Source organism: Lactuca virosa, chromosome 9, assembly GCF_052849685.1.
Source record: "Lactuca virosa cultivar CGN04683 chromosome 9, Lactuca_virosa_CGN04683_v6, whole genome shotgun sequence".
NCBI classification, from domain to species: Eukaryota; Viridiplantae; Streptophyta; class Magnoliopsida; order Asterales; family Asteraceae; genus Lactuca; species Lactuca virosa.
The window spans coordinates 116,066,723-116,077,901 of record NC_136434.1 but is presented as its reverse complement, the minus strand read 5'-3'; the positions used below and the strand labels follow the sequence as shown (position 1 = coordinate 116,077,901).

The following is an 11,179-nucleotide window of genomic DNA, read 5'->3' as shown; positions in this document are numbered from 1 at the left end:
AAACCACCGTGCACCTCTTTCTTAACATGCGCGTCCTTCCTTAATTTCCTTTTTCCTCATAATTTCCACCTCCAAAAGACCAAACTCACTCCCACAAATCTCTTCCCATCCCTTCGAATCGCCAAACCCTAACTCGCCATCGCCCACCATCAATTTCATCGACCTTTCTTTAGGTATTTTCGCAATTCTCTGTCTTTTTGTTCATTTACACTCTTGTACTCTGTTTTTTTAATCCGATTATCTTCCTTCGTTCTTGTAATTGACTCGGGTTTCGTCTTGCTGTAATTCCTGATCTTTTGATGGTGTTATTGTCAACTCATTCGATTTGGTATCAGTCAATAACGAAATTAGGCTAAATAACAATCTCTATGAATTGGGTATGTTCTTGTTGCTGCCCTCAGAAAATTGCATCCGTGAACTGATGAATTGGTTTGAAAATCGTCAAGTGCTTGTTTTAATGAATTGATATTAAATTATTTCCTGTTTCTTCTAATCGTCTTACAATTCTTGAAGGGTGAAAAGTTTATTTTGCTGGTTATATGCTCAATTAAGCTGCCGGTTTTCAGTAATTTAGTTCTATGAAACATCCTTTTCAGTTTGTTCTTTTTCTTTGTGAGAAGAAGCTGATTTCGATTCTTAATTTCGGTGAGATTTTGCTTATATTCGTCATAATTGTCATTAAATGATTCTTTTATGTCATAACTGTCAGTCATTCAATGCTTTGATACGACATTATCACCACCTGATAAAGCTTTAATATGGTACAGGAGGCTTTAATTGGAGGTTATTTGATCAATAAAGCTTCCATTTTTATTATATGATCGGTGTCTTCACGTAATTCCTTTAATGGATCGATGCGACACATCAGGATTTGTTAGCAGCGGTTCAAAGTGTTGATTGAAGAAAGTCCAATGGCTGACACCCCTTCATATTTTCCTTCCAGTTCACCTTCAAACGCATGCAAATGTATTCAAAAAGTCGTTAATGGCGGAATTAATTTCCCCTCAAGCTTTCACTCACTGGACTCCACTCAAAGCAAGAGAAAACGTAGCTTCATTGACGGGTGTTTGGATTTGCAAGCTGCGTCTTCCTTGTCTCTTGGGCTGGGTTGCTCTATAAACTCCGGTGTCACCATGTTTTCCGGCAAAGAAACTGAAGAAAATTCTTCCGGCAATCTTGATCTTACAATGAACCTCAACACACAGAACGTTGACCAAGTCAAACCATCAAGAATTGAAAGAACCGAAGTTGATCTTGAATTAAGTCTCGCAGGTGGTTCAATTGAATCTGATGTAACTGCTGTTTGTCAACCATCTTTTCCGTTCATGAATACTAGCAGCACCATGACCTCTGCCGGAGTTCAACTTGTTGACGAAGGCTCCACGTCATCCAGATGGAAATTACCCCTTTTGCCCCCGTTTCTTACTAAAGACCCTACACCGCTTCTTCACAATATACAAGGGTATAACGGTCCAAATTTACTTATTCACACCGCATCACCTTCATTAGATTCTGTATTATCCCAACAACAAAATCGACGTACAGGTAACGTGAAAGACTGCCGGTTCACCGGATGCACACGTGGCGCAAGAGGAGCTTCCGGATTCTGCATCTCCCATGGTGGCGGCAGGCGGTGCCAGCGAGGCGGCTGTCAAAAAGGAGCCGAAGGTAAAACAGTGTTCTGTAAAGCCCACGGCGGTGGTCGCCGGTGCGAGTTTCTCGGCTGCACCAAAAGCGCTGAAGGCCGTACAGACTACTGTATCGGCCACGGTGGCGGCAGACGGTGCAGCCACGAGGGCTGCACCCATGCCGCCAGGGGAAAATCAGGGTTATGTATACGCCATGGTGGCGGGAAGCGGTGTAAAGCGGAAGGGTGTACGAAAAGCGCCGAGGGTGTTACCGGTCTGTGCATCTCCCATGGTGGTGGCCGGAGGTGCCACTTTCCGGCGTGCACGAAAGGTGCTCAGGGGAGCACGATGTTTTGTAAAGCTCATGGTGGTGGGAAGCGGTGTACTTTTTTAGGGTGTACGAAAGGGGCGGAAGGTAGTACGAATTTTTGTAAAGGCCATGGTGGTGGGAAGCGGTGCACATTTGAAGGCGGCTGTTCGAAAAGTGTCCATGGTGGGACTCTTTTTTGTGTGAATCATGGTGGTGGAAAGCGGTGCGCGGTGGCTGAGTGTACAAAAAGTGCTAGAGGCCGGACTAGTTTCTGTGTTCGTCATGGTGGTGGCAAAAGATGTAAATATGAGGGGTGTGGGAAGAGCGCGCAAGGCCGAACGGATTTCTGTAAGGCACATGGCGGTGGAAGGCGGTGCTCGTGGAGCCAACCGGAACAATCTGGTGGTCAAAACTCAACTCCTTGTGACAAGTTTGCTAGAGGGAAAACCGGTCTTTGTGCTTCACATAGTCAGTTGGTTCAAGATGACTGGATTTCTGGACTCATGGTGGACCAACCTCAGCCGGTTATGGCGGAATACGGTGACTACGTGCTACCAGAAGGCAGGGTTCATGGCGGCAGTTTGATGGCTATGCTTAGAGGATGCACCGGGGGCCAGTCGGAACCGGGGGGAAGTCAGCCTATAAATGGTGGTAGGTGGGTGTAAAGTGAAACTTGTGAAGTCTCCTCCATTTTGTTTGGTTGTAATGTGTTGTTGAACATAAGGTTAGAGTGATGTATATAGGTTAGTGTTAGATATTGGTTGTGGTTCATGACTTCATGTGTACTTGGTGTAAACATAGTGTGAATAGTTGGTTATGTTTGGTAGGTTTGTTCCTGTTAAAATCTTTAAGTTCATAATATATTCATCATTTGGAATTGGAATTGGAAAGAGTTATTTTTTATCTTAAAGTGATAGCATCTGGTAAAATGTAGATGATAAACTGGATACTAAATGTAAAATGATATAAGAGATAAACTATATATAAGGGTATTTTCGAAAACTTGTGGAGAAATATTAATGTCTTAATATTTTTAAAAGGTTTGTTTGTAAATTACTTTAGTGATATTACCAACCCTTCTATTGCAAGAAACTCAAAACATAAAATAGTTTATGTACGTCAAATATAATCTTAAGGTGTATAGCATAGTTGGTTTTTTGGTAGTAGAATTGCAAACAAGTCTAAGATTGTTTGTTTTTGGGAAAAAACATTTTCAGACCTGTACGGCGCAACACACGCGCATCACTTTTCATCTCGCATCCGTTTGTTTTCAGAAGTCTTCGGATTAAAAAACCTCTGGGCGTGTTCTTCTTGGCGCAACACTTGTTTTGCCTCTTCCAACCTCTTCTTCGTCTTTTTTTCTTGCTAAAATATTAATTATATATTGATGAAATCTTATTTTTATTCTTGTTGATTTTTTTTATATTGAATAGTAATAATTTGTTGATGAAATATCATATTTTATGCTAAAATATCTTTATTTTTTTTGTTAAAATATCATTATTTTTGCTGAAATATTATAAATTCTTGTCGATATGTCATACATTATTAAATTTTCGGCATTAAAAAACTATTTTCGGATTATAAAATCAGTTTATTTTAATTTTTTAATATTTGCAGCTAGGGGTGTGCGCGGTACGGTTTGGTGCGGTTTAGCGTCAAAACCGCAGACTGCACCGCATGTGCGGTTTGAGATTTTCTGAAACCGCAAACCGCACCGCGAAGGTTGGAAACCGCATTATGCGGTGTGGAGCGGTTTGGTGTGGTGCGAGCGGTTTGAGTGCGGTTTGATAATTCAAAAAGTAATCGATCAAATATGAGTTGTTGTGTATACAAACAAAATCATGTTGTATAAAATTTTGATTGATCATATATATTATTGATTAAATTCTAAATGGTTCATAAAAAAGATTTAAATTTTGATTGGTCGTTAATTATTATTAATGATATAATTCTGAATGCTTTTAAAGAAGGATACTTTTTAACTACAATTAAAAATATATAAAAACTTGCGAAAAAGTTATATGATGGCAGTATAAAAGGTTGTAGAAATGGTTGTAAATGTGCATGGTATCATCCATTAAACGGTCAAATATATATATATATATATATATATATATATATATATATATATATATATATAATAAAATTTGGTGCGGTGCGGTTTGAACCGTGGTTTTATAACTGTAAACCGCAAACCGCACCGCATATTGCGGTTTACTAAAATTGCAAACCACAAACCGCACCGCGAACGTTAAAAACTGAATTATGCGGTGTGGTGTGGTGTGGTGCGGGCGGTTTATGCGGTTTGTGCGGTTTTATGCACACCCCTATCTGCAGCAGCATGCTGATGTTAAAAAAACAAACACACTTCTTATTACAGTCTGCAGCCGTTTGGTCCACCTCTTCTACTGCAGAGAGTTGCAGAGGTGGTCCGCAGACTTTATGAATTTTTGCTTCAAAAAAACAAACAGCACCTAAGGTTCGATTCAAGTTTTTTTTATGCGAGTTATAATTCCAATATTGTGGATTTGGCTTCACATGAGACACTTTAACTCTTATGCTGCCTTTAACTCTTATGTTGCCATTATGTTGGTCGTTGTATACCTGTTATGAAGTTGTTTTATATTAAAATAAAATATGCAAATATAATCGAAATTAATAGCAAACAAGGATGTAAATTGTGAATAGTGTTGGTATGGGCTTCTTGACAAAGTTTGGCGTAATAAACTCCCTTCGTCAATGACTAGAACTAGTCTAGAGTTAGAAAGAATAAAACCCATGGTAGTTGAACTTGAAGCCCATAAAGCCACATTCTCTATTTGGTTATTGCTTTGCTTGCAAATAAGTAATAACTCCTAGTTGTTGTGCATTGCATGGATGTTTGGACGTGTATTTGGAAAATGAGAATATAACACTAAATAAGTAAATAATCAGAAGCAGATAATTAGCTATAACAACCAAAATTTTAATGTCACGGTAGCGAAGAGTGTCATTTTTCTTCACTCTAGATTATTAATATGTTTTTTTTCCCATCTAGGACCTTAAACTTACTATTCTTGTTCGAAAACTACCAATATTACCAACCATAAGACCAAAGGTATGCATCCTATGGAAGACACGTAAGGATGACATGGAGGGCATGTCTACGCATGAACACCGCCCTCATGTCTTGTGGTAGTGGTGTGGAGTGGAGTCTGCTACGGGCCATCACAAAGAAGAGATGGAAAGACGAGACTATTTTTTTGACCGTTCAAGTGTTTAAAATTAAATAAAAAAAATCTAATTTTAACGATAAATACTAACAAACTATATACATATTTCTACACTACAACACCAATTCTTTTTTTTAAGAATGGTTTACACACATCCACTATTCTACTCTTAAATTTATATTGTTCATTCATCGGTGTGTTCATGAATATGTTACAATGCTCACCATTTCAACAAAATTATTTCTAACAACCAAAGCAATTTCAAGTAAACACTTACCCCCAACAATTTCAAGAGCAATTCACCCTTCTTAATTTCAACATTCTCAAGCTCAACCTTCTCCGGCCTAACCATCTCATACATAACCTTCCCACAATGACAACGAATTGGTACCGAAATTGCAACCAAAACATTCAAGAAGAAAAAAATAAAATAAAGACAAACAAAGGTGCTACGAGTTGGAGCAAAGATGAGGAAGTGACATTAACACGAGTTTGGATATTTATATCTGAAGACCAACGTAGCAGCAACTACCAATACACGAAGACTTTTTAGAACCGTGTTTTAGTGAAATTCCATGCCAAAATAGGAAATGGTGAATATCATACTTTCGAATGTATAAATGGAAAATGGGGTGAGTTAAGAGTAACTTGCATCAGCTTTAACGTCGTGTTTACCTATCTTACAAACATGCATAAAAGTGGATCCAACAAATTTAACATTTTAATTACCTCGCTTCAACAATTTGGCACCCACAGTGATAAAACATTTGACCATCAAAAATCATGGCTAGTTACACGAGAAGGTCCAAAATGGGTGCTTAATTCGGAAGGTCTTTTGCAATTCACTGGCTCCAACAAACAAATTCAAACAACTACACAAATACGTTGGATGCAGGTACACGAATCGAACTCAACGATGACATCGACAGGGATCCACCATAAGTCACCCTTCAACTACTGGTTGGAAGGGACAAAGAAAAACGGACGGCATCATCTTCATAAAAACGTATCTGAAGGAAATGTCATGCAATCGTTTTTGGAAAAGTTAAATGAACATCTTATTTTACTAAAGAAAAAATTTAAAAACTAAAACTGAAGCGAGACGGGAACAACAAATGTTTTTTTCCTGATATGCAAATTTTGAACACAACATCCCAACCGGATCTTTTGCCAGAAGACCTCCAAGGGTTTTTAAAGCTTAAAAGGAAAATTCGAGAAAATATGATGATTAGTAATTTTTATTTACTTTTATCAAAGTATTTTTTTATTTTTAGATTAAGGTAGTGTTTAAGTTATGTGTAAAAAATAGTTTTATTAATGTAGTTTTTTTATTAATGAAGTTTTTATTAAGTTTTATGAATTTTTTGTTTTTATATAAAAGGTTGTATTTAAATACTAAAAAGTAAAACGATATATATGTTGTGGAATAATGAGTATTTCCCACGGCTATCGGATGTGTTCATAACACTATAACACACAAAGTTTTCTTGTCTCAACCTCACATCAGCATCACTTTCTAACCACTTATCCTAAGAAATACCTACCTACCACTCCACCACCCCCAAAATTCTTCTAACATTTTAATATAAAAATAATATAAAAGAGAGTGAGATAGAGAAAGAATGAAAGAAAGTGGCGTTAAACCATATTACCAGCTTAACCCACCTCCATTCCACATCAGAATAACATATGGGGTGTTCACATGCTATAATACATGTCACATATGCATAACACAATGTGCATTAGGACATCTATAATGCATTTGCCTAACACAATGTGCATTAGGACATCTATAATGCATTGAAATCAATAGAGTCCAATGCATTGCTACATCATCTTTCAACATTCTATACAACTCTAATATTTTTTCCTACAATGCGTTAAACTCTACAAAGTTCAATATAACATTACAAAAAGCTAATTTATAGTATTTATTTAAGAATCAGAGAACTTTCATTTTTCTCATTGAAGAGTTCAATGACCATTAACTTAAAATTCATTTAATGTCAATATGGCTTCTCATAATGGTAAAGTTTTATCCATTGACTGACAACTAGACTTGTCACCTCATTCAACTCTACAACTGAACTGAGCATTATGGATGCTCTTACAGGCATACATCATAACTTAAGGTTCGTGGAGTGGTAGTGGAGCTGAGGTGGCAACACTTTTGGAGTTGAGATGTAGTTCCCATTCGTGATAGCCTAATCTTTTTTTTTTTGACAACTTTAGTGCTTATTTGGCATAGATATGTATACTCAAACAATTTTGGGAACGTAATAAACTTTATTAAATGAGTTGAATTGATGTGATTTTGCCCAATAATTTCCATACTTTGATGAATTGTTAAACATTATGTGCAGGTAATCAAATATGGTTGTAGTGGGCTGAATCTACAAGGAAAATAGACAAAGAATGGCTAAAGAACATGTGGGATGGACTACACAAAGTTATGAAGAAAAATATTGTTGGAAAGTTGACCATGCTCCAATGTTTTTAATCATATCTCAAGTTTATTCTGGTTGACGTAAATCAAGATGTTTCGGAAACTAGAAAACATTTTCCACAACTTTTATGTTTTAGGTTTCTTCCAATTTTGATATTAACACCATCAAAAGAGATAAGAAGATAGTTCAACGCTCAAGGATGCCCCCACGCGTCTAGGACGCCCAACTGTGTTAGCCTTGTCTCGATGTGCAACAACCATTTATGAAACACATAAGAAACCATGTAGGACATCCCTCATGCGTCTAGGACGCCTCAAGGACGGAAACCCATCTTTATCCCTTTTCAGTATAAATGAAAGACGATAGAGAGCTTGTAGGACACCCTCAAAGATGCTTGCCCAGGCATCCTTCACCACATCAGGACATCCCCAAAGATGTCTAGCATCCCACATTGCCTGATTTCGCCTTATTTAAGACTATATATATATATATATATATATATATATATATATATATATATATATATATATATATATATATATATACATATATATATATATATATATATATATATATATATATACATATATATATATATATATATATATATATAAGGACTTAGGACATTCGTTTTTAGGGTTCCCACTTTCAAAATTTATAGCTTTTTCCTGCGTTTATGAGGCATCCAAACCCCTAGAAACACTTCCTAATGCACATTCATTTCATTTTAATCTGAATTCAAGACGAGAAATAATCAAGTTCATCCTTATTCGACGTTTGAAGATCATTCACTCAGTGAATCTTCGTTAATTCCATCAAGTTCCAGAAAGTATTACTTCTTCCTTAAGGTTTTATCATTTCATACTTTGTTGATCATTAGACTTCATTAGTTTTATGATTTTAACAACTTGTATTGTGCCAAGGAGTTTATGGAAACCTAAAAAGAATGGACATAATGAACACTTATAAAAAAAACCAACATACATGAAAAAGAACTAAACTGAAAAGCATGATGATGAACTAAACCAACTACAAAACGTTGATCAACATCGATTAACTAAAACAAAAAGATCAAACTCGAGGAAAAATAAGCATCAATAGATCATGCTCGTCTTCTTTATTTGGTTTTTACTGAGACTTTCATCTCCATCCCTAGACCGAATGACCAACTATGTAAGAAAATACTACCATGAATATTGAGTGTGCCAAAAGTTTCAAACGTGCATTGAAATTGTGAAGTTGTACTAATCGTATGGACCACTTTTGTATTTTACTCTAATTTAAAAATAAGATGCAGTAATTTATGAATATATAAGGTAATAAGGATTTAATAGAAAAATGACAAGAAATGGAGAATATTCTGTAGTGAAGGTAAACTCTTTTAATGACGGTTAAAAGAAATGATAAATAAGAAAATTCAATTTACTTCATATTATATAGCTTGAGTCCTTGGTTGATAAATTCGATTGGGTTAATGACTTAGGAGGGTAATAAGGTTGTAACTTTGTTCACAATAGGTCCTTAAGGTTTTTTTTGTACATATTACACCAACATGGTTGTTATAACCGTTTAAAAAATGTAATAAGGTTTTAATTTTGTCCACAATAGGTCTCCACCGTCTTTTTTTGTACATATTACACCAACATGGTTGTTATAACCGTTTAAAGAATGGTAATAAGGTTTAACTGTGTCCACATTAGGTCCCTATTTTTAATATGTTTATCATTTCATCTAACTCTTTTATAATTTATATTCGTATCTAGTTAGATGGCTTAATCATTTCATCTTCTCATTTTAGTCGCTCATTCACCACAACCACGGTTTCAATCAAAAGGTTACGTAAGCCAGAGGCGGAACCAGGTCAGAGTAAAAGAGTATTCCCGAAAAGTAATGGGATATCCCCGATAAGTAATGGCTCCGCCAATTGGGTATCCTCGATAGGCAATTACTTATCGAAGATACTTCATTACTTGTCGGGGATACTCTTTTACTTTGACTCTAGCTCTGCCACTGGCTTATAAGCTATCCGAAATTTATATAATGACATAAAATGGCATTTAAAAAGTATGTTTTCTTAATTAATTAAGAGGTATATTTGTAAATTTAAAAAAAAAAACTTTTAAAAAATTAGTCTAAGTAGCTTTTTAAAATGCTAGTTTGTAAGCTACTTTTTGGCTTGCCAAACACAACAGCTTAAAAAATATCGAAAAATAAACTAGCTTATCAGCTAGTTGTGGCGCCAAACATAGTCTTAATCATTAAGACTTTCATTATTATTAGCTTTTTTTTCGTAAAAATGAAAAAAAAAATTGTTATGTAACCTTTCGATTGAAATCGTGGTTGTGGTGAATGGACGGCTAAAATGAAAAGATGAAATGATAAAGTCATCTAAGTAGATACTAATATAAATTGTAAAAGAGTTAGATGAAATGATAAAAATATTAAAAATAGGGACCTAATGTGGACACAGTGAAACCTTATTACCTTTTTTTAAACGGTCTTAACAACCATGTTGGTGTAATATGTATAAAAAAAGACCTTAGGTACCTAATATTGACAAAATTAAAACCTTATTATCCTTTTTAAACGGTTTATAACAACCATATTGGTGTAATATGTACAAAAAAAAACCTTAAGGACCTTATGTGGACAAAGTTAAAACCTTATTACTCTCTTAGGTCGTTAACCCAAATTCGATTTGCTTAAAGGTACCGACTAAACGATGTGCTTGTGCTTTTTGAAGCGGGAATGCTTTCTATATATATATATATATATATATATATATATATATATATATATATATATATATATATATATATATATATATATATATATAGGGGATAGGGAATATACATTACAGCCCCACCTAAGCTTAAGTACTAAACCTCTAAAATATGTCGTTTTAACTTGCTAAATATACCCGGTTTGGTTTCACTTGGTAAATATATCATCCTCCATAACATTTCTTTCTTTCATTATCGTTTTACCATCTCTGTTTTCTTTCCTCCATTATCGTTTATTACTTCACCCAAGTGAACATTACTAAACTCTAAACCTAAACCCTAAACCCTAAACCCTAAACCCTAAACCTAAACCCTAAACCCTAAACCTTAAACCCTAAACCATAAACCCTAAACCCTAAACCCTAAACCTAAACCTAAACCCTAAACGCTAAAGCCTAAAGCCTAAACCCTAAACCCTAAACCCTATTGTGTCGATCTTGAATTTACATCTTGAAGTATTAATCGTGTGCATATTTCACCTTTTGGAAGTTGATCGTGCATTTCCTTTAGAAAAAGTGCCCCCCATCCTTTTTCTTAAATTAATTTCCTTTTTTTAACCATTTAAGAAAAGGGAAGTGATTTTTCCACATGGGTTTTCTTATCCATCCACTAAAACACTAATATATGGACAATAATACCCCATTTAGAGTATGTTACAGACACGGATAAGTCAAATTCTTCCGCCTCCCCTTTTTTTGAACTACTCTTCCACCTCCGGTCACCATCTCTGGTGCAAATATCCTCTCAACTGTCGCCTCCCTCCTCCCACCACCACTAAACCTCCGCCCCTCTCACT

General features: G+C 35.6%; 1 protein-coding gene across 2 annotated transcripts; it reads left to right on the top strand.

Annotated features, from left to right (window-relative positions):
- The first annotated feature begins 36 nt into the window (after positions 1-36).
- On the top strand, positions 37-2,821 carry LOC145137027 (uncharacterized). Of its 2 annotated transcripts, XM_079071169.1 has the most exons (3): positions 37-173; positions 514-645; positions 768-2,821. In XM_079071169.1, exon 3 carries the CDS (start codon positions 912-914, stop codon positions 2,601-2,603), a length of 1,692 nt encoding a protein of 563 aa, XP_078927295.1. In that variant the 5' UTR covers positions 37-173; positions 514-645; positions 768-911; the 3' UTR covers positions 2,604-2,821. The 2 variants fall into 2 exon arrangements, with proteins under 2 accessions (XP_078927295.1, XP_078927294.1); XM_079071168.1 differs by lacking the exon at positions 514-645.
- Positions 2,822-11,179: the final 8,358 nt, after the last annotated feature.

Bases quoted from the DNA above. Each gene is read 5' to 3' on its own strand.
- LOC145137027 (XM_079071168.1), top strand. From the start codon at position 912: ATGGCTGACACCCCTTCATATTTTCCTTCCAGTTCACCTTCAAACGCA.